Source organism: Aquarana catesbeiana, linkage group LG01, assembly GCF_042186555.1.
Source record: "Aquarana catesbeiana isolate 2022-GZ linkage group LG01, ASM4218655v1, whole genome shotgun sequence".
In the NCBI taxonomy this organism is placed as follows: domain Eukaryota; kingdom Metazoa; phylum Chordata; class Amphibia; order Anura; family Ranidae; genus Aquarana; species Aquarana catesbeiana.
The window spans coordinates 477,160,380-477,185,323 of record NC_133324.1 but is presented as its reverse complement, the minus strand read 5'-3'; the positions used below and the strand labels follow the sequence as shown (position 1 = coordinate 477,185,323).

Genomic DNA, 24,944 nt, shown 5'->3' with positions numbered 1-24,944 from the left:
TTGTTGTTATTGGGGTCAATCCGTTGTTTTCGACCACAGTGACAGGAAAATTTAAAGTATGAATTTTCGGACAGTGTATGTGGTTTTCGTTCAGAAAATACATTCGTTTTTAAATTGAATGTTAAAAGCAGGTGAACTTTTTGAATGACATTCGTCCATTCTTAAAATGTACAAAGACTTTTTGGAAGAATATTCTCCCGAAAAGCTATACCTATATGGCCAGCATAACTTGGTATGAGAAGATGTATCCATCTGATGCAAGTAAACATTTTCATATAGTGCATTTTAATTAAACCAACATTTGGCTAGTACATTAAGATCCTGTAAATGTTTTATTAGTTTTTAAAGAGAAATAGAGCTTTCTTTTGGAGATATTCAATCGCCTCTGCTGTTTTTATTTTTTGCGCTATAAATTAAAAAAAGAGGCTGACAATTTTGAAAAACTATTTTTTACTTTCTGCTATAATGCATACCAAAAAATATAAAAAAACAAAAAAGTATTCATCAGTTTAGGGCAATATGTATTCTGCTACATATTTTTGGTTAAAAAAAATAACTAAGTGTATATAAATTGGTTTGCGCAAAGGTTACAGCATCTACAAAATATGGGAAAGATTTGGGGGCTTTTTATTTTTTTAATTGTTTTTACTACTAATGGCAGGGATCAGCGCTTTTTAGCGGGACTGCGACATTGTGGTGGATAAATCTGACCCCAAGTGACACTTTTTGGTGACCAGTGACGCCAATACAGTGATGATCAGTGCTATAAAAATGCACTGATCACTGTATAAATGGCACTGGCAGGGAAGGTGTTAACACTAGGGCTGATCAAAGGGTTAAGTTTTCCCTAGGGAAGTGTTTATAATTGTCAGGGGGACGGAATGACTGGGAGTAGAGAGATCGCTGTACCCTCTCCTGTCTGAACAGTGATCTGCCTTGTTTACATAGGCAGATCCCCCGTTCTGCCTCTCTTGATCGTGAGCTACCCCGCTGTATCTAATGCAGCCGGGCCACCCTACCGCAGTATGTGCGGTGGGCGGTCCAGAAGTGGTTAAGGTGGGTACGCACTATAAGAACATCAGGTGAATGACCGTCTGGTTTTCCTCACTGTTTCACAGGAAGTCGAAACCGAGGATGGAAATGTATGAAAATTCTCATACAGGTGTTTTGGTTTTTTTTTGTTTTTTTTTAATTTAATTTTATTTTTTTTGTCGATGCTTCTGATTATGCTCATTTCATGTACAAAAACAGTACACATTAAAGGAAAATCGTTTGTTCTTTTCATGTACGAGAAAATTTACGAGAAAGTTTAGAGTTTGTCCCTTTTGGAAATTTTCATTTGGAAAGTCTTTCATATTTGATTTTTCTTGTATGAAACTAGTAAGCATTTAAATGAAAATCGTTTTGTTCAGTTCACGTACACTACAGGACATTATTATATTTTTTTTTTTTTTTTCTTTGGAAAGTCTGAATTGATGTCAAATTGTGTACATGTTGTGCATATGATTGTACCTCGTACGGAATTTTTCTGCAGATTTTCTGTAGTGTGTTTAGGTAAAGAGCAAACTATCCCAGTTTGGTTTATTGTGACTAGTACATAGCAGAGATGGGTCTTTGTTTCCCAGCAACTGTCAACCTAATATAATTAGGAAAGGAAGGCTTCCTAGGTAGAGTATTGTCAGTAGTATCCAAGGACAACTGGTGCAAAAGGTTAACACCTGTATTGTCTGCACAAATCACTAAACTAGCAATTGAGCAAGCCACATCTGTTCTGCTCTTTGGTGACTCGTCTAAATCCCAGGGGACCTACAGTACTAGCATTAATGAGATCATTGGTGTCGTGGTCTTGTGCCTCACCTTGCACATGTTCAAAAAACATCATTTAGGAATCTGGAACTTTGGGTACAGCCAGATTTTTCTGCAGTGTGTTTTTTTTTTTTTTCACAGGATTTGTAATCTAGTGACATCAGCAGCAGCTGAGCTGTATTATTTGCCTGGAGATTTGCAAATTCATTTGAGAAAATTCTAAAGATCACTTGACCGCTTTCCTTGAACCTTGTTCCTTGCTGTTTTATAGCCGATCTCAAACCAAGCTTTCCTTTTGCTAAAATAGAAAAAAAAAACTTGTGCAACTTTTGAAGGGTGATCAACCATTGACTCCTAGCTGAACTGGCATGAGATTCAGGGCAAAACCTACTTCCAGTATTGTCCAGACTGAAAGATGTGCTGACAGTTCTATGTTTAAACATAAAGCTTATGAACTTGTATTAGATCCCAGATCCTGCACTGTTACAGCTCCTTGCTTTCCTTTGGTATCACTGGTCAGATTAAATAACATGTTGAATGCCATAGCACTGCGAGTTTTATAAAGTGAACCTGCCACAAATGGGTCATTTTAAACTGCAATGCCTAAAATAACTTCGGAAAGGACCACTATATAAAATGTGCATAACATATCACTTATTTAAGGGCAAATTGGACACCTTGAAGACCATGGATATAGTAAGCCATTCTAGGTCCTTCCCAATTCTGATGTTCACACTCCCTGGGGCCAATCCTATGAGGAGGGGGGGGGGGGATGGTGACAGGAGAAAGGGGAAACGTAGAACCAGAAATAAAGGATAGAGAGGGGGTGGGGTCACCACCAACTGCCCTCTCCATGCATTTTTGGTGAGTATGGGTAGGAATATTACATCATAGGTTACTATTATTCAAGATTTATATAGCGCCAACAGTTTGCGCAGTGCTTAGATTACCTTGACAAGCAACTTTCTTTTAATCAGATTTGTAGATCTGGAGTTATAGGCAGCCAAGTTGTATGCAAATGTCAGCCTTTGACATAAAAGCTGTTCTTGGTCATCCCTATGCTGCCTTATTGGTCAGGTGCCCACAGTATTAAAGTGGGGTAAAGCTAAGTTCTTATAAAAATGGATGTGATTTATGTATAACTTCATCTGCCTATATCTCTGGAAAAAGTCATCATTTTGACAGGCTGCCTTTCTTTTAGTGACCCATGAATAGGTGGATCAAAAACAGACTTCAGTGTATTCCAGTGGGCAGCCAAGTTCATCGGAGTGAACATAAGAAGTTTGCATCCATGTCTGCTTTTGCAGATTTGACCAGATGTGAGCAGATATAGACGCATGCATGTCCGCTCACATCTGGCCATATATATAGGGATTACATGGGTCTGATTTTCCTCCTTTTTATAAGGAGAAAAAAAAAACAGAACAGACAGATATCTCATACATGATTGCGTTTGATTGCATTAACTTGTACAGTGTGGGGGAAGTCCCACGGCAAAGGAGGATTTTTGTTTTCTTTGAAATTCGGTTTAAATAAAAATCCTGGAGTTCCATACATGGATGGATGAAAATATATGCCTATTATTTATTACTGGTGCGTAAATTTACACAGTGATTTACATATTTATTATACATTCACATCCGTCCCTGCCCTCAAGGAGCTTGCAGTCTAAGGTCCTTAACTCACATTCATACATACATACATATACTATGGGCAATTAACCTCCCAGCACCTATTACCTTATAGGTTCCCCTCAGTTAAAGTAGAAAACTATGGGCAAAACTTTTTTTTTTCTTCCATTTTGGCTAAAGCAAGAGAGGGTTATAACCTCTGTCAGTTTTTTTTTTCCCGCCCTCTCTGTCCCATTAGGAGTTTTCCCTTCCCTTCCTGTCCCATAGCCAAACGGGAAGTGGGAGGAATTGTCTGCAAATAAAATAATTTCTTGGGGACTCCCACATGTCCCCTTTGGAAGATTTCCCATCTATTACTTTTCTGGGGACAACCCAAAATTTGGGCTTTTTCTTTTTACTTTTCACTTTCATTGGTAATGGTAAGCAGGTGTTCCGTCAGATTAGACAACCTGTCAAATCTTGTAACGGAAGTGACATTCCGTCACGGCCATCTTGGTACACCCTGCACTCAGCCGCAGTAAGCCTACAGTCTGAATTCGCTAAGCGGACATCTTTTTACACCCAGTGGAGTCTTGCATTTCACACTTCTTTTTACCAGTAAACTGAGCTTATAGCTTGAAATACAGTATTTAGAACTCCGTGACACTGTTTTGATCAATTTTAAAAGCAGCGGTCTTCTGTCAGATTAGTAAACGTGAGATCAGCAGGCTTGATGATGCCTTTAAAATTCAACATCAAAATAGTGTCACGGAGTTCTAAATACTGTATTTCATGCTATAAGCTCAGTTTACTGGTAGCAGAGAATGTTAGCTTTGCCACAAGGATGCTATTTGCATTTTCTGTCCAACATTATCACTACTGATAATCACAATACAGAAAGTTCAACTGGTTGCATAAGATGTGCTTGTGTTTTTGTTTTGTTTTTTGTGAGCCCTTGGCATTAAGGTCCTGCTGCTGTGGGTGTGTCACCAAGCTTACAAGAGAGCCACAGCGATCATATCATGCAGGGTGGGGGTTCAGATAAATAAGAATTAAATAAAATGAAGCGACTCTAAACCATTATAGTTACGGTACTTTAAAGTCCTTATGCCTTTTTCATAACATTAGAAGATGACCTTGAGACATATTGGAAATATCTGCACTGACACCTGTTATAAGTAGTGACGTGGCCTTCTGAAAGCTTGTATTGATTTCTGTTCACATTTTATTTTTCTTCAATGCTGCGTGTGTTTTCTTTCTTTTTTTTTAACCTATATTCCAATATTTAGAAGCACTAATGTGAGTGTTTCAAAATGTTCTGCGAATAATAGTGGTAAAGAGGAGTGCAAGGTTGCAGACAGTTAGTTCTCGGCAGCTTGGCTTGAGCATATATGAATGAGCTGATTTTTAAAAGAATGCTAAAGATCACTTTATAGCATTGTGACTCTATTGATAAGAGAGCCCAAGCTAAACAGAATGTGGGCTGCCATTGCTGACCTCTTTTTGAAAAATTCTAGGTGCCTCACTGTCAGGCCAATGCAGTAGCCTTTAGTACTTTTCAAGTCTGTGACCTGGAGCAGATATGCAGAGCTGCAGTTTAGGCTTTACTTGCTGCCTAGTTTTTCTGTGTCCATAACTTGCAAGGTAATGAACTTAATGGGGTTGTCCTCAGAAACTGAGCTTTTTCACTTGGTAAAAACTGGTCATACACATAAGATTTTCTTTATTCAGCCGAGGGGGGCATAGATTCCCCATCCAAGCTGAACACAGAATCTCCTGCTGCCACCTATTGTATCCCGGCTCCGGTCACCCGTTGGTGTCTGAATACAGAACAGTGTAGCTTAGCTGCAGGCAGGCACTGTTTGGTTACATTTTTCTGTCTAGCTTTTTTTCAGTGGAAGTTTTTGAGGTGGGTGTTGTTAGCAGGGTCACCCACGGCAAGAATTTCAACCAGTTTACAGCAAAAAAACAGTAAACTTGCACAGTACTAAGTTCCAAAAAAAAACAAAAAACTGCCTTCAAGTCCTATATGGACTGTATTTTCGCTGCACGCATTGTTTTTTTTTTTTTTCTGTCCTAATTACATGGGTACAGCACCAGTGTACTTTACTGGCCTGTTCATCTGAATATCAACAGTGTGTAATCAGCATTACACACTATCGAGTTGATGTGCCAACCCTGAATGGCTGCCTGCGTCCTAGCAATCAGTAGGGTACATTTCTGCTGTATGAATATAAACATGAACACAAATGTTAAATGCGTACAGAGTACGGGCAAGATTTTCTTAAGTACTTAACTGCCAACAAGAGCCTACATAAAATACAGCCACGTGAATGACCCAGCTGTACTTGGAAGCTTGTTTGGAGTTAGTGGAATTCACACTATTTTTAGTAATGTTCCCTTCTTCCTCCTACCTATCCTGCCTACCCTGTGTAGAAAACAATATATATACTCAAACTTTTTTTAGTCTGGTCATGTGATCCTGCAGCACCAGCTTCCTTGTTCAGTGAGTGGCAGCTGCATGGGGGAGGAGGTAGCACCAATTCTGCCCACAATTTCAAATTGTACTGCGGTAGTTGCAAAACACACCAAGTGTTCGGTTGCCATTCATTTTTAATGGTAAATGCGGTGCGGTTTTACTGCGAGAGAAATCATAGCAAACAACATCGTGCAAAGCTTGTCATCCAAAAGAATCTCTTACTCTACTTCACATGATGCTGTTTGCTGAGTGATTTATCACACAATTGTGGTAAAATCAATGGCACTTGGGATTGCGGGAAGACACACAGCAATTCAGTCAGAGATCCCAATACGCCAGATGTGAATGGGGACTAGAGGACCAAAAACACCTTGATGTGCTCAAAAGAAAGCTCATACTTTTTTGTAAGTCAGTTTAGAGTACAAGTGTAAACCAGGACAGTTGGAAAGACTTGGATAATTTGCCTAGTCAAATGTAGGAAGATGAGCAGAAAAGTGCTCACATGTGAATGAGGGCTTCTTTTGAATGACACCCTGACACACCAGTAGGCTGCCTAACACATGTTGATGTACAACATAACCCACAGCAACAGTGTGGATCCAACTTTGACAATGGCAACGCATGATGAAATGTGCACAGAAAGGTGTGCATCCACCCTGAAGGTTTTCTGACATCCAGATCATGTGATATGCAGTGGTAGTATATCAAAGTAGTATATCAAACGCAGATTTTCTAAATTATCTGTAATCAACTTGTGTGTTACTGTCACTCTCATTCAAACTAGTTAATATCAAATGCCGGTTCGGACCCATTCAGACATGTACCTTTATGTTAATGCACAGTAATACACACCAATTGTGGGGCTTTACTGTGATGCATTGTAGGTCATTGTGATACAGTAGCATTTATTTGTAATTCCACTCCAGTAAACAAATATAATAGCGGGAAATGTACCTTTGTTGCAGCACAATACCATACACATGCTATGCAAAAGATAAAAAAAAAGTTAAGGGTCATGTCTTTTTTTTTTTTTTTTTTTTTTTTTTTTAATCGCACATGTCTTGGGGCCAGTTCATACCATAGAAACACAGTCTGGGTGCTTTTCTGCCTGCGCGGTTTTGACGCGTACCAGTGCGTTTTAGGTGCAGTCAGTGCATTTTTCCCCATCCTTTTTTCTTAACCTTACATAAGGACATGTGTATTCCAGTGCATTTTTAATGCATTTTACAGCGTTCTAGTGCAGGAAAAATGCAGCACGTTCTACTTTATATATATATATATATATATATATATATATATATATATATATATATATATATATATATTTATTTATTTATTTATTTATTTATTTATATATTTTTTTTTTTTTTTTTTTTTTTTTTTTTTTACTGGAACTGCAAGCACTGGTGTGAACTATGCCATTGAAAACCATATAAACTACTTTCCGTGCGTTTTTGATGCAGAAAAACGCAGTGGACTGCATGTGGTGTGAACTGGCACTTAAAGTGGTCGTAAACGCCAATGCAGTCCACTGCGTTTTTCTGCATCAAAAACGCACGGAAAGTAGTTTATATGGTTTTCAATGGCAAAAGATACTCATATATATATATATATATATATATATATATATATATATATATATATATATATATATATATATATATATATATATATATATATATATATATATATATATATATATATATATATATATATATATCTCTATCGAGATATATATATTTTTTTTTGTTTAAATGCGGCAAAATGGATGTTTTTAAACATGGGTTATTATCTGTCAAGTTAAATCGTTCAGGAGAGGTTGTAAAAACGTCCCGTGTAATTAAGCCCTATATTGCAGCTTACCAATTCTTATGGCTCATTTACACTTGCTTTTGGATTCAACACACATTAACTGCTAGTTTTACACTTGCTTCGGACAGACTTTGTTAAAGCTCTCTGAATGCCAGTCAAAGCTCCTATCTCTAAATAATATGGTTAGCTTACAGTCCTGTTTACACCTTGCTTTTGCTTTGCTTCAAAAATTATACCCCATGTAGATTTAGTGGTGCTTTAAAGCATCTTCAGAGCCTCCATAGAAGTCTATGGCAAAGGCTCATCAGAGCCTCAAACAAAAGCAAGGTGTAAACAGGACCGTAAGCTAACCATTTTATTTAGTGACAGGGGCTTTGACTGGGGTTCAGAGAGCTTTAGGGGCTAGTTTACACTGGCTTCGGACATGCTTTGTTAAAGCCCTCTGAACCCCAGTCAAAGCTCCTGTCACTTAATAAAGTGGTTGGCTTATAGTCCTGTTTACACCTTGCTTTTGCTTGGGCCTTCGGTGGGCCTTCAGTGGGGCTTCAAACAAGCTTTGCCATAGACTTCTATTGAGCCTTTGAAGACGCTTTTAGGCTTTGCCCATTGGCATGATCCTTACTCTTGGATCATAAAGTGATTTTTGTAGTATTTTATTGGAGGAGGGTTGGATGACTGAGTCTCTCCCCTTCACAGAACCCATTGTATTCTAGGAAAATAGGAGTATTGCAAATGGATGAGGATCTAGGAAGGGGAAGGCGAGTGGCTAATTCTCCAGCTTTTAACCCCTATATCGTTGGTTGATCACCACTGTGGTGTGTATCCAGGGTCAGTGGAGGGTGAATTTTCAGAGAAATCGGCAAAGCATGGGTTGCACTTTATTAGGGGCAAATTATGTGGCAGGTGCTGTGTGGCCAAAAAAACTTTTACTGGCATTCAGCTTTAACCCATTGACCAATCAGTAGACTTGTGACGTGCTTAAATCCTGTTTAAGTGACCACTTACTCTTTTGCAGAAGTCATTAGTGTCATTAGAGCTGTTTAGGGAAGGTGGCTGTTCTACATTAGCTGCTTTATAACGCATAGATCTATATCAAGTAAAGGTAAATATGTAATGTGGCGTGCAATAGATCTTTGTCGTGGAGTTTTGTTCCTTTATGCAGCACCTGCCATTAGTTATGCAGTTCTAGCTCTAGGCATTTGCTTCCCCTAGTAGTGCCTTTTTAATTGCCTCATTCTGCTGATGTTCATTGAGTTCTCACATTAGGGCTCAAGGCAATTACTAGTGTGTTATCATGGGACTAGCAAAGGCAGTTTTCTTAATAGAGTTTCTGATCATTCCAGTCCTTGGTTAAGCTAGCACATTAACAGCTAGAAATTTTAAGTTCTTCTGCGTGGCAGAGGGTACTACGACTGTTGCATATTTGGCCAGATTTGTGGTATAGAACTAGAGATTTTCTTGTGACTGCAATAAAGCTGCTCTCCGGGCAAATAACAAAATATGCAGATGAAATCTATTTATATGAGGCTGCATTCACACCTGGGCGTTTTGAATCAAGGGCAGAATACCCACGAGTCTGTCAGCGATTGCAAAACACTCTGCTAAAATGACAAATTGCACAACACAAATTTCATATGCCCTTCATTTTAAACCTAAAAACGAGGTGCGGTTCTGCCAAGATTATCGTGCAACAAGCTGCATCGTGTAAAGATTGTTGCCTAAAAAGGATTAGGAGCTTCATTCAGGCGACAAGCTTTGCGCGATTGCAGTGCGATTTATCGCGCCTGAACTGCACCACATTTTTAGGTGCCATTACAATGAATGGCATCTAAAATTCACATTGTGCCATTTGCCATTGTAGGCCACGTTCACACCTGGGTGTTGTGGGATCTGCCCACAACCTCAAAATGCACTACAATAGCAAAGCACAGGTTCGGTGTCATTTTCAATGACTCCTAAAACAAAATCGTGGCAAATCGCATCACGTGAAGCTTGTTACCCAAAAAGGTGCAGGAGCTTCCTTTGGGGGATAAGCTTCATGTAATGTGATTTGTTGTGATTGCCTTGAAAATAATCACCTAAACCTGTGTTTTGCAATTGTAGGCAGAATTGCAGCGATTCTGTCTCAATCCCAAAATGCCCAGGCGTGAATGGAGCCTTAGCAGAGCGTGATATCGGGTCAATGACGTGCTTGCAATTTAAAAAATTACATTTAAAAGGGAAGTACGGGTTTTTGTGGTGTGTGGGTTTTTTTTTTTTTTTTTTTCAGAATCATACTTACCTAGGTGGATGCAGCATCATTCTAAAGCTGCATCTGTCCCCTGCCAGCTCTAAGACTGAGAACAGAGCGATCAAACACAACTGATTTCTCAGGGCTCCCTGAGCAGAGAGCTGGTGACTGTGAGTCACCACTGTCTGCTCTGCCCACCCTCTCACTGGAGTGCTGGGCTGTGGAGGGAGCGGAGTCGGCCGGCTCAGGCTCTCAGTGGCTCCATGAGAGGCTGAGCTGGGTGCCTGGTCCGGGCATGTGGGCGGATCCCAACTTCATTGTCACGATCTTGCCTGGGCCTAGACTGGCTCTGTGATGTCAGCCGACAGCAGGCTTCAGCCCGCTGTCTGCTGAAAACGGTTTACATGAGTGCAGAACAAACTGCACTCCTGTGATCCACAAGAGAAGTACATCCTAACGAGCTTTGGCTGTACTTCTCTTTTCTAATGTTGTATTAAAAATTCTGGAGCTGCAATGTTTAATGTTGTTGTATTTTACTAGATGGATAATGAAATTGGTGTTTTTTTTATTAAACTTGAAGTGGTTGTAAAGTCTTGCGGTGTCCCCCCCCCCCCCCCCCCCCATAAAAACATGTTATACTTACCTGCTCTGTTGCAGTGGATTTGCACAGAGCAGCCTGGATCCTCCTCTTCTCGGGTCCCTGTTCTGTAATCCTGGCTTCTTCCTTCTGTTCAGTGCCCCACAGCAAGCAGCTTGCTATGGGGGCACCCAAGCCGAGTCACAGCTACCTGTTTACATTCAGACACGGAGCACTGATCCAGCCCCACCTCCTCTCTTCCCTGATTGGCTAGCTCCATGAGGCATTTCCACATTAAAGGGAGCTTCCACTCTCATAATAACAAATAATTGCAACAGAGGCCATTTTGTAACTGGACAAGTTTAACCCCTTAGCGTCGACCGTACGCATATGCGGGCTTGGTTTGAAGGGGTTATACCTGAGTGATGCCTGCAGCTACAGGCATCACCCCAGCACCAGTTTTTAGAGTGGGCGGTCAGCTCTTTAGGGTAAGCAACCAATGCGGCTAAAAGCAGCGTTCCTCCTCCTGCCGCTCTTCCCGGGCCTCCCGTTCCACGATCTGGCACTTCCGACCGCTAGGCTGAGACTGAAATGAAGCTGGAAATGGCTTCGTTCCAGTCTCCTATGTAAAAACACAGAATCTACGTTCCTTCCGGTTTACTCGGCTGCCAATGGCACTGATTTAAAAAAAAAAAAAAAGACAGTATTCAGAATCGCTATTTTTGGCGATCTAAATACTTTGAAGTGCAAAGGAGGGATTTGGGGTCTTTTAGACCCCAGATCCCTCCATAAAGAGTACTTTACGCCACGATAGTTGGAGCAAGAGCAATAATTCTCGCAAAAGACCTCCTCTAACTCTAACCTGGTAACTGCCGCCTGTGGAGATTTTTAGGCGCCGTAGTTTGTCGCCATTTCAAAGCATGACATGTTGGGTATCTATTTACTCGACATAACATCATCTTTTACATTATGCAAAAAAATAAATAAATGGGCTAACTTTACTGTTTATTTTATACATGAAATCTTGCCAAATTCCCCAAAAAAATGCGTTTGAAAGACCGCTGTGCAAATACCGTGTGACATAAAATATTGCAACAATCACCATTTTATTCTCTAGGGTCTCTGTTAAAAAAAAAAAAAAAAATGTTTGGGGGTTCTAAGTAATTTTCTAGCAAAAAATACAGATTTTAACTCGTAAGCAACACATGTCAGAAATAGGCTTAGGCATGGAAGGGTTAAAATGACCCTTCCATTGCACTCTGTAGATGTAATTTTCTAGATATATCTGCTCTTGATTTCATTATGTACAGCATAATGCTGCAAGTGCAGTCTGTCAGAGTACTGGCCATAATATCAATGCACTAAACATTACCCCTGCTGCTCAGTCTTGATGCCTGCGTTGTCGTGTTTGCTATTTATAGTTTCTTTACAGAAATACTATTGGTGCCATTCGATTCTGTATCTGCGTTGTGTACAGTGCTTAGATGGGGCTCTGACAAGGAGTGTAAATCCCTATTGACACAGATAAAAAGGAGCCTGTTCTAACTACTGATTCTGAATTCATTCTAGTTTTTATTTTCATTACAGGAGACTACACCTGAACAAGAAGGCGTCTGACAAGCAACCATACAGCAAGCTTCCTGGGGTTTCCCTTCTTAAACCATTAAAGGGGGTGGATCCCAATCTCATCAACAATTTAGAAACCTTTTTTGAACTGGACTATCCAAAAGTATGTAGGAACTTTTTCTTATTTTTTTGTGTTTGAAATATAGCAGACATGTATCCTCTGCAGAACTTGCAGCCCTGTGGTCACCCCATACCAAACATTTCCTCCTTAGTGTTGCCATTTGCTCACACACTCCTACTCTCCACACATTCCTATTGACTAGTTAGGCAGCCCATCATAGTTATGGGCCAATTGGAATGGTGCTCCCATGCTACATGTAAGTAAGCCAGCCTGACATTCAGATGAAGTAGAGACGAAAGAATGCTTATGCGCAGGTCTTGGCACTCTATGCCTGCAAGCAGGTTTCAGTATACTGTACTTAATGTGCTAGGATCATTTAAAGTGTAATTCTTCTTTCATGGCAAAAAATAAAAGCATATAAAAAATTATAGCCTATACAGTTGCTACTCAGGTCATATTGTAAATGTAATTTCCTGCTTTGTTTGACTCACTGATTTTGACTCACTGAAGTCTGCACTACAAGTAAGATTTTTAGGTACCCCTGCAACAGAAATGTCATTTTTACTGAGATACTCCCTAAGGGTTAAATGGTGCTATAGGATGCAGACACTGCAACTTTTTTTCAACAGAACACTGAAAGTGCACCAGGTCATTATAATGAACCCAGGCCCTTTCATTCAGAATCAGTATCCAAAGGACATGCTCAAACAGCTATCTCTTCAGAGCAGAAACTGGTAGAATTCTGCAACAATGCATGCTGGAATCCCTGCAATGTGCATTGATCATCCAGAGGGGGCTTTAAAAAAAAAAAAAAAAAAGTGGAGTTACTCTTTAAGTCTGTCAGGTCTTGTTCATGTATTCTACCTTGCATCAGAATTAGTAATCCTTGACAACCCTGAACTTGGTGAATACAGACTAATACACAGAATTAAAGCATGAAATGTGCAGTGCAGATGTAAAGTTGTCAGAGTGTACTGACTGACCACTGGGGCACATGTAGTCAGTGATATTTCCTATGCCCTAATGGGCATCTGTGGTAAAACCAATTATTTATTTATTTTGATTTTTGCATGGTTCTAAGCAATTAGTGCCGGTTCACACTACAGCGACCTGAAAGTCGGCACGACTTTGCCAGGCAACTTTGAGGCAATTGCTGGGTAATCTTCCTGTAATGTTGGATCCAAATCACATCAATTAAGATAAGGATCCGACATGGAGGCAATTTCCATTGAAATCTATGGGTACAAGTCGGCTAGAAGTTGCCTTGAAGTAGTACAGGAACCTTTTCTGAAGTCAGAGCTACTTCAGTAGTGTACATTAAGACAGCTCTCATTCACTTCAATGGAATTTCTTATGTCCAGCGACTTGGGGCGACTTGAGGTCTGACACGTCGAATCCCAAGTCGCTGTAGTGTGAACCGGCACTTAGAGTTGCATATACCTCTTGTATTTAGAAAAGGGATCTTCACAATTTTCATTTCTCTTTTTACTATAGTTGCAGTTACAACACCAAATGCTTGTGTTGCATTTCTTTGATGGATTTCTCATAATGGGAGGTGGGAACAAATATGTTTGTGAATAAAGCTGCGAAAAAAAGTAACACTGTCATTCTGGCTTTGCAAAAGATGGCTGGGAACAAACTACTGTAAGGAAACCTTGTGTCCTTCAGTCAGAAACCATTCCTTATTGTGCTGCTCTACTTTATACTGCAAAGTGGCTGTTTACTTTTTGTGACTGCCTGTTTCAATACTGCGACTTCAGCTCAATTTCTGCATAGGATTTGCAATTGCAGTAAGTTTCTCTGGGCCTCAAATTGTTCCCTTTCACTTGCAAGCGTTAAATATCTTTATCACTTCTTAAATTAGTGCATTGGTGTGTAACCATATGCTTGGTTTGTCTATGTGAAAAAATCTGGTATGGCATTAACACTACAATTTTAAATCTGTTGCAGTATGTAATTGAATTGTGCCTTGCAACTGATTATTAAATGGAATGAATGCAACAGGATTGATAAAAGTCCCCCAAAGAGTTTTAGGTGGTTATGGCAAGCTGTGATTTAGAAATAGTGGGACATCCACTTCCTGTGACCAGTGAACCTAGAGCAGGCATGTCCAAAGTCTGGCCCGCGGGCCAAGTGTGGCCCGCGTTCCGGTTTCGAACAGTCCGCCTGTTAATTTGGACATGTATATCTTTTTTGTGGCTACCAACGAATCTCCGAGCACCGGGGCCACAAAAGTTATATATTCTGACTGCCTTGGAAGCGACAGGAAGGGGACGGTACGAGTGCTGTACATACAGGAGAATGCCCTGTTTACGCGGCGGCCTCTGTAATAGGAAGTCCCGTCTCCTGCGCTGCCATTGGACGACTGTTCTGTCCATCATAGGAGGCGGGACTTTGTATTAAAGAGGCCACCAAGAAAACAGGAGTTTCTCCTGTATGTAATCTGTTGGCACTCATCCCGCACCCCTTCCTGTCCCCCCCGAGGCTTTAGATGGGCATGGTGGGGGTGCTGCATTGATGGGCACTGACTCTTATTTCCCCTGAAACTTCCCTCTTTAAAGTGAAAGTACGTGTTATACACCGATTAAATACAGTATATACCAAATAACACGCCCAAGCTCATCGCTTCACCACACACAGCCACAATGGCAAGAGAATTCTAGTTGGGCAGTGTATTAGTGCTCGAACGAACACACTTAGACGACTTTTTTATTGGTTCAAAGAATATCGGGCCAAATGGTCAGCCCTCACGCATGTTCGCTTCATCAAATCTGGACATCTTTGAAAAAAGTTTGGCCACCCCTGACCTAGAGAGAGCACATTATACTGGAAATGGCTGCACATTTTAAAATGTTAACAGATTTTCAAATGCTTAAAGTGATTGTAAAGGTAAATTAAAAAAACAAAAAAAAAAACTATCATACCTACCTCCTTTGCAGCTCGTTTTGCACAGAGTGGCCCACAACCTGCTCTTCTCGGGGGTCCCCCGGCAGCTCCACCCCCAAATCTGATAACTCCCTCGGAGAAGCGCTTCCCCAAAGGGTGGTTACCTTGCGGGCGCGCTCCTGAGTGCAGCAAGAGACCAAATGCAGGACTCGGTGACCACACTAAGCAGGAGAGCACACTGTGGCCAGTTCTGTGCTGTCCTCCAATGATCAGATTTGTACTGACACGCCCCCGCTGCACAGCCATTCACTGGGAAGCTCAGTGCACTGCTTCTCTTCCCCCAGCTCTTATGCAACTGAGAACAAAGGGAGTGTGATTCTTTATAAAAAGGAATTTGGTGTGTTTGTTTGTGTGGGTTTTTTTTTTTTTTTAAAGCAATTGTTGATGGTTAGAAGTGTGGTTTTAGTGTGTGAATGCATATTAGCTGGAAATGATACGTTTTTAAGTTGAAATGAAACTCTTCCTGTTTGGTTTTCTTGTGAAGAATAATAATTCTGTTTTTGTGACTTTAAATACGCCTGACTTGACATGTTTACCCAGAGGAACAATTGAAATAAGTTTCATAACCATTGCCAAAATGAATCGGGGCTCAGTGGGAATATTGACTCCTTACATAAGGCTGGTTTCACACTGGGGCATCGTCGGTGGTAAAGCGTCGCTATTTTTAGCGGCACTTCACCGTCGTTTTTGTGGAGGTTTTTGGGTTAAAACGACCAGCAAAACGGCACTTTGCCAGCGGTTCGGTGGCGCTGCCCATTCATTTCAGTGGGCAGGAGCAGTTTAGGGGAGTGGTGTATACACCACTCCTTCACCGCTCCAAAGATGCTGCTTGCTGGAGGTTTTTTTTTTTTTTTTTTTTTTTTTTAACGTCCTCCAATGCATCTCAATGGACCCTTTCCAGGCGTTGCGCTAGCAGGGAGTTGAGCAAAGTCCTGCAAGCAGCATCTTTTGGAGCAGCTTTTGGGCATGGAAAAAAGCGCTTCAAAAACGCCCCTCTCCATTCAAATGAATTGAAAGCGCTATAAAAACACCTGAATAGCGCCGATAATCCGCCCTGAGCTGTAGAAAAGTCACATGATCTCACAAAAAGGTAAACATGCAAACAGAACAGAGAGCATCTACAACAACAGGACTGAAATTGTGATGTAGGGGGTGGGGTTGTTCTTTGACGCCCATGCTTCAATAATGCTTGAAAAACACTGTTAAAACGCCTGCAGCGTTGCGGTAATTTTACCGCTAGCGCCCCAAAAACGCAGTGAGAACACGGTAATAGCGCTAAGGCGTTTTTAGGGCGTTTTTGAAGCGTCTCAGTGTGAAAGGGCTCTTAGGGACACTACTCTCCATTTGTGAATAGGTACAACTGAAAACTGGAATTTGGGATGTTAAGCGTTTTGGCGCTTCAGGCTACAAGGTGCTCCGGTGTGAATGGGGCCTAATAAACGGGTAAAGAGATCATTCGTGCTGCTGGTTCTGCCAAGTGGTGACGGACCCAAAATTTTTCATAAACTATCAGATTACAGCCACAGCTCAAGAAATCCATAAAAACCTCTGGAGGAACCCTGGTTGACAATTGCTGGCTTATGTGCTCTCTTGGTCCCACCCCCTTCCCCAGTGCCCACTAAGAAACAGCCTTTTATGCCTTTTTTTTTTTTTTATGTACAACAATCAAGAAGATCTTTACAACACCATTAAAAAAACCCCAAAAAAACTGTACCTATATTTTGTACAGTGGATGCACTGGATAGTTGGATTTCTTAAGATGGCCATAGATGGATCAAAATTTCAATCAATGTGTGGCCACTCCCGCTCAACAGAAGTCAAACATTAGAACAGGCTTGTTGGAGGGAAAAAATGTTCTCGATCAGCAGCTGCAGCCAGTAATCGGTGTATTCTGACATCAGAGAATCACGGCTGTCAGAATGTAATGTCTCAAAAGGGAAGGAATTCTTCCTCTATCCACTTTGATAATGTGGATGGAAGAATTTTTTTTTTTTTTTTTTTTTTTTTTTTTTTTAGCCCCTGACTGAAAAAAAAAAAAGATCCACCTTCAAATGCTGAAAACTAGTCTATCATGTTGCGTGGGATTGAGTGGTTGGTATGAGAATCCCTTGTGATTTTAACATGGACAGTGGTGTCTTGCGCTTTTTCTATGCAGGATGAGAATCCTTTGGGCCTTCCATTCTGTGAGTACAGCTTAATTTTCAATTCAGATGTTGTTGTATTACACATTGTGTTGTCGTCATTTCCCCCTCCCCCATTCCTGAAGTAGTCCAGATGAAAGAACTGCCTTATGTGGTCATTGGGTGGTTGTGCTTCATGCTTGCATCTGACATCCAAGTGATGTGGGCATAAACCTGTAGCTTGAATGCTATGCTATAAGCAACCTCCTGCTTTTAATAAAAATAAATATACCGCGCTAAGTGCCACAAATGTTAAATATCATATTTGAAAACTGATGCGACTTTGAAAAATTGCTAAAAAGTCCCATGCAGATAATTCCGCTGAGTGCCACAAAGATTAGATGGATATCACATTTAAAACCTGGTGTTTTAAAAAAAAAAAAAAATCGCTAGAAAGTCCCATACAGAAGATTTGTTACAAACAGTAGTAAACTTGAAGCAATAAAAAGTTCCAAATCGCAATTAAAGTGCTCGTGCTCTACAAAGTGGATATGAATCCGTGCTTGATATGTGCTCACAGGACAGTGCCCCCACGTGGATGTGAACTCACCCCTCCAAATGGACCAACTATTTCTAGTTTGGTCAAACACGCATGTGGGGCAGTCCCCGTGGATTTTCTGTGGACTGATGTGGTATCTATCTAATCTTTGTGGCACTCAGCGTAAATTATATCCATGGGACTTTTTAGCGATTTTTATTTTATTTTTTTCAAAGTCTCATCAGTTTTCAAATGTGATATTTAACATTTTGTGGCACTTAGTGCAGTATATTTATTTTTATTGTTAGTAAATTTTGCACTTGCACTGCAGCTGTTAATGTATATGGTATCACTTATTCATACCAATAGTTAGATTCTTTTGGCGCTTTGGATCTTTCATTTTAACCTCCTGCTTTTGCTGAACAGAACAGTCTATTACCCTTTTTTTTTTTTTTTTTTACAAAAAAAAAGTGTAAAATGGTAATGCAGAAGACTATAATGGTGATTTTGAGAATTTAAGAATCTTTACACTTTTGGAAGCCAGTGGAATTTAGTATCACGCCATTAGCTTATTCGTATCTTTTTATATCTCTCTTCTTAGAAAGATATGAGATCAGGGCAGGGAAAAGGCTGAGGAATAGGTGTGGGCCTCTTTTTGTCTGGTTGTCCTAGATGGGGAGATTTTACTGCTTAATGAAATGGCAGCTCTAGTCCAAACAAATATGTGCCTGTGCAATTTAATTTGAGGTGTTCTGTAGTTTAACATTAAAACCACACCTTGCTGCTTCTGTTCTAGTGCCAATAATCTATTAAGAGATCTTGTCTTAAAACAAACATGCAGATAAAGTTAACAGGAGCAAAGTTGTGCCAAAATATTTTGAGCCTTAATAAGATCGTGTTTGTATATGGATTTATTGATGAAAATAAATTTTATAGAAAGAACTGAAAGTGTGTGTGTGTATGTATGTATGTATGTGTATATATATATATATATATATATATATATATATATATATATATATATATATATATATATATATATATATATATATATATATATAATATAATATATTTTTTTTTTTTTTTTTTTTATTCAGCTTTCCATCTGTTAAATCTTCTGCCCTTGTTTTAACTTTTGGTTAGTAAAACATTTTTTTTTCCTGCCAGTAAATTTCTCTTTCTGTCTGGTAAAAAGCCTAGGCTTATGACATCATGCACAGCTCTCTTTCACTCTGGTGAGAGTTTGCCTGGATGCGTTATAAGAGGGCCAATGAAAACCGCAGAGCTGGAGGTGTCTGTGTAAATCCAGGAAGTGAACAGGCAGCACCTTCAGCTGCCCACAGTTGAAAATGGCTGCAGCCAGACTCAGTGGAGGGAGATTTCTGCAGCATATTTGGCAAGTACAGAATCCAAGTATATATAAAATAATATGCAAAGTGGTTGTAGGTAAGCTTCAGAATGGAAAAGATGTTTTTATTAAAAATTATGTGAGCAGACTGCAATTCCTCTTGAACTGCCAAACAATAGTTTATTGGTGGGTGGTGTGAACTGCCCCACTGTAGATTATAGTACCTATGTAAGCTTCAGCTAAAGCTGGGAATGGTGAGGTGGTGTAAGCTGAAAATTAGCAGAAATGAGAAGACCTTGCCCTAATTTAACACGGACTCGACTGCTGTGGGAACCACTGTGGATGTGCTTTCCTTTTTTAATTACATGTTGATCAAAATATTAAGGCCCCATTCACACCAATTCAAACATTTGTATCTACCTTGAATTTATTCTTCAGGGTCTCTGCTTGTAAAAAAAATATAAAATGTTTGGGGGTTTTAACTAATCTTCCAGCCTAAAATGATTTCTTGATGAAATGATGTCTGCAAAAAAATGCAAGGGTTAAAGGGCAACCTACCATAAAGGAAAAGTGCCTATTATGTATGTTGGATCTTGTAAAAAAATCTGGGATGCGCAATTCTTATCGCCCGATGCCTGGGACATGCAGTTCCGGGTGCCAGGGGGGGTGTGGTTTTTTTTTTTTTTTTGCCCCTTAACGGATTGGTCACCAGCGCTTGATTTGGCTGCTCAGCATGCACTTGTATTGAGCACCTAAGTGCTTCCATATGTGAGGGTAACCTTAAGGAATATTATTTTTATTTTTTCCTCATTGGAGCTGGGGCCTCATTTACTCACTCAGCAGATGAGCTTCTGCTGAGCATTAAGAGCCTGACGCACCCAATCGGTTCTGGTCACACTGCTAGCCCCCAGATGTGGTGCTGGAGACAGGCAGGGAGAAGAGTAGGAGATAAATAGCACAATGTTAAAAACAATAAATGTTTTAAGTCGCCATAAAGCCTCTTTCGTATTTAAAAGCCCCAGACATTCATAAAAGCACTTCTGCCTAATAAAAAAAAAAAACATCAACCCTTCATATGTTCCATCCTGGCAAAGCCGTTTTAAAGGGACATGGATCCATTGCAAATCCATGAAACTGTCTCGTTCAGTAGTATAACTGAAACTGTTTGTCTCTTATTAAAATGATGAAACAAAGGCCATAAATTATGTTTAAATTATGGCTTTTTATGTAAAAATCAGACAACTGTCTCAGTTATAATGCTACTGAATGAGACCATTTTACCGCTAGGTATTTTCAAGGGATGAATGTCCTTTTTTTAATTGTGTCCCTAATGCATAATTTATTTAAAGTTGACTGTGTGCATGTATGGTTGTAAGTGTTACTAAACCCAGGACCCTGCATTCACTATATCTGGTGTCCCACAGTACACGGAAATGCAATTATTTTAGTAAATATAAACTGCTAAATACTAGGGTTGCACCGAATGGGTTTTTTGGGGCCGATACCGAAAATAAATCTTCCTTGATCCCGAAAACCGATACCGAAATGGCACTGAAACTGAAAGTGACTTTTTAAAAAATATTTTTATACAGGAGATGGTCAGAGACTGGGGACACGGTACAGGAGATGGTCAGAGACTGGGGACACGGTACAGGAGATGGTCAGAGACTGGGGACACGGTACAGGAGATGGTCAGAGACTGGGGACACGGTACAGGAGATGGTCAGAGACTGGGGACACGGTACAGGAGATGGTCAGAGACTGGGGACACGGTACAGGAGATCAATGCAGCCTCACCAGTGTCCATCAAATGCAGCTTCACAAGTGCCCATGCCCATCAGATGCAGCAGCCCTCCAGTGCCCGTCATGTACAGCCTGCCAGTGCCCATGTTCTGCAGCCTGCCAGTGCCCATCATGTACAGCCTCCCCAGTCAGATCTGAATCGCCATGCAGCCAGTTTCATCCCAGTACACCCCTCAGAGTCTCCCCTCCCCCCTCCTCCTCTCACTCCTGTCCTACACAGCCTCCCCAGTGCCTGGTAATGAATGTCACACGCTATGTGTCAGAGCTGGATCTGAATCACCGTGCAGCTGATGTTTCGCCTCCTATGACACATGGCACAATGATCCCTACATTGGATCAGAGTGCCATCTATCACAAGAGACGGTCTAGGAGGCGGGACATCGGCTGCATGGCAATTCAGATCTCTGACACACAGCGTGTGAGTGTGACATTCATTACCTGACACTGGAGAGTCTTGTGTAGGACAGGAGTGAGAGGAGGAGCAGGGAGGGGAGACTCTGAGGGGCGCGTGGGATGAAACATGTGCGGCACCCGGCTGGATGGCCCCGCCCCTTTTTTCGGCGCCAGTATCGGCAAAAATTCTTTCGGCTTTTTAGGGCCATTTTCGGACAAAATTTTGGTGCATCCCTACTAAATACCTTTTCTCATCAGCAGTCTTGTGACTTCTATCAGTTCCTGGTAAAGCTTGTAGGAGGAATTGTCATACTGCACTGGCTGTCCTATCAGGTTGCTGTACCCCTGACCCTCTGAACAGTTCTGATTGGCCCTGTGATGATTACATGCACGCTCCCAAAAAGAAAACACTCAAACTATACACACCAAACTGAGCATAGGGATCTGTACCATCAGGAGATGGATTGGGGACTGTAGAAAAAGGAGATGATTGGAGAATATGGGATCAAACAGCCTTTTTTACACAATGTGCAGGATTAACCCCTTGGGTTCCACAGTGAGTATAACAAGCATGCTTTACTGCATATACAGACTTATTTTATTGTTGTGGGCTTTGTAACACTTTAAAGCAGGGTTCCACCCAAAAGGGGAACTTCCGCTCATCGGATTCCTTCCCCCTCCGGTGCCACAGTTGGCACCTTTCAGGGGGGAGGGGGGTGCAGATACCTGTATAATACAGGTATCTGCACCCACTTCCGGGAATAGACTCCTGCGGTAGTCACGCCCCCTCCCGCACTCCCCCGCTGTCTCCTGGGTAACACACAGGTCCCAGGAGATAGCGGGGACCATTGAGAACGCGCAGCATGACTCGTACATGCGCAGTAGGGAACCGGGAAGTGAAGCCGCAACGCTTCACTTCCTGATTCCCTCACTGAGAATGGCGGCGGCAGCACCCGGGGACCGAGGGACGGTTCGGTCTTGGGTGCTGACAGCGCTGGACCCTAGGACAGGTAAGTGTCCTTATTTAAAAAGTCAGCAGCTGCAGTATTTGCAGCTGCTGACTTTAAAAAAAAATTTTTTACGCGGAACTCCCGCTTTAAGTGACTGTGTATATGACTGTGTGCATGTATGGGTAATAAGACCTTATTTAAATATGGTGGTGTTTTAAAATGTATTCATTTTTATCCGGACAAGTAGATTGGGCCCCCGATTTAGTTCCTTGGACAAGTAATTAGTGTTTTTGTAAAAAAAAAAAAAAAAAAAGTCCACACCCCTGAATGTATTGATCATTTTTTTTTATTTTTTATCAATATTTTAATCTGTAACCAATGCTTCTTGCCAAATCCTTTCTATTTGGACTGCCTTTTATTTATTTTCAGCTGAAATATGTGCAGGAATGAGTTTTGTCTGGTATCAATGCAAATCTATAAAGCTGTCTTTGGCTTTTAGAAAGAGCGTTCATGCTATTTTTGTAGGATGTTTGCATTGCTGTATTGTAGCTGCTAATTGCACCTCTGTTGCATTAAGAGTACATCTCTCTTCCGATATTCGCTTTGCATTCTCCTCGGTTTAGTGTCCTTATATGCTAAAAGGTACATCATGTTTTATAACTTCGAACCGCTTCTGCTAGGACTCCACAGATTTTTAGTTTAAGATGAACTTAATAAAGTAACCATTTCCTAACGTGCGTAAGGAATGCACTAAAAATGTTCTCACATTTAGAACAGAAAATGGATATAAGGGGTTAAAAAAATAAATAACATTATATATCTATATCATTGTGTGTGCATGCCTTTGAATTCCAGGGGGGGGCTTGTTTACAGTTCATTCAAGGTTAAAATAAGTAGATAAAGAAAAACTAAGACCCAGCAAGTGCCTTAAATTGTATCCTAAACAATTTTAAGCGCGGGACCACAGGCTGTGCGTTTTCCTTCCAGGAGTATATTTATTTCCAGAAGAAAAAAAACGTTTGGAAGAAGGCCTTTACTGTTGATACAGATGTCGCTTAAGAGCATGTCTACATTTTAAAGATAATCAAAATAGATTAAAAGGTAACATTTATTAATACAAAAGTTAAAACATATGTCTGAAAATACCATAGAAATATGGATATAACAATGTTACAAAGAAGTATATTCAGGCATATAAAATGACACCTTTTATATGCCTGTATTTACTTCTTTGTAACAACACTGTTGCATCTGTTTTTTTGAGACATATGTTTTAACTTTTTGTATTTAATAAATGTTACCTTTTTAAACTTTTTTTTATTATCTTTGTAAGTACCTATATAGTCCCAATCTGTTTGTATAGTGCCTTCATCCTGGATTTAAACAATAGCAATTTAAAGTATTTTTATACAAAAAAAAAGTAATACTTGCCTCCTCTGTGCAATGGCTTTGCACAAAGCAGCCTGGATCCTCCTCTTATCGGGTCCCTCTTCCGTGCTCCTTGCCTTTACCTGCTGTTGAGTGCCCCCCACAGTAAGCAGGTTGCTATGGGGGTACCCGAGCCGAGCCACAGCCCGGTGTGTCAATTCAGACATGGAGCTGTGGCCTAGCACTGCCCCTTTTCTCTCCTGATTGGCTGACCCACTTTGACAGCAGTGGGAGCCAATGGCACAGTGCTGCTGTCTCAGCCAATGAGGGGAGTCCTAGGCAGCCTAGAAACTCCTGCAACATCTCTACATCTAGGTGGACCTCGGGTAAGTATTAGGGGGGCTGCTGCACACAGAAGGCTTTTTATCTTAATGCATAGCATGCATTAGGATAAAAAGCCTTCTGCCTTTACAATCACTTTAAGGCCAGTTTCTCTCTTTGCCTACATTTAAAGGGAATATATCATTAAGCAAACACAGGAGGCAGCTGTTTTGTATAGTTTATATTCATTCCACAGTGACGCATATATTTTTTAAATGTTTGCCTCTATCTGAAACTTTTTTTTTTTTTAGGATAGAATATAGAATGGTTAACACCTTCAGGATTTTTTTTTTCTTTTTTTTTTTGTGTAGTGACAGTCATAAAATTGTGAATTTTCCATCCCTTTCAGGACCATGGTCACCAGGACAAATGGATAGGGTAAATGTCCCCAGATGCCTATAGAAACTTTTTAAACTTTCAGTCACTGCCCTGAAACTAGTTAGTGGTGCATGAATGATATCTTCATCACAAAACTTTGAGACAGGTGCTTTTGCTTTGTGAACGATTTAGCAGGTCACACCCTCTGTTTTAGCATGGACCTCTTATTTCTGCAATGAATGATTTGCTTCCCTGGTGTATCCTGAATAAAAAAAAAAAACAAATGCCAGTATATTGACAAGTTGGAATTTTATTAAAGTAAATCTAAACCCTCATTGCATGGCATTTCTGCATAAAATGTGTGTTGAAACAACTACTTGTAGTCTTCATCAAAGGCTCATGTAACAGGGTGACAACGCAGAAGCAGAACTGAGGTATACAGCGCTGTTACTCTGTCACTGGAGGTGGCTGAGCAGAGAACTTTGTCAGGATTGCAGATGTACAAATATTGAAACTGAATTTAGAATTTTAATTTACATGTTAAAACCTAGTTCTTAGCGATCGGTGTACATATACTT

General features: G+C 40.5%; 1 protein-coding gene across 1 annotated transcript in view; it reads left to right on the top strand.

Annotated features, from left to right (window-relative positions):
- The window catches only part of UGCG (UDP-glucose ceramide glucosyltransferase), a 74,437-nt gene that overhangs the window by 5,287 nt on the left and 44,206 nt on the right, over positions 1-24,944 (top strand). The window contains exon 2 of the mRNA XM_073591484.1: positions 12,102-12,243. Within this exon, the coding sequence (XP_073447585.1) occupies positions 12,102-12,243 (142 nt within the window). The remainder of the gene's footprint in view (positions 1-12,101; positions 12,244-24,944) is intronic.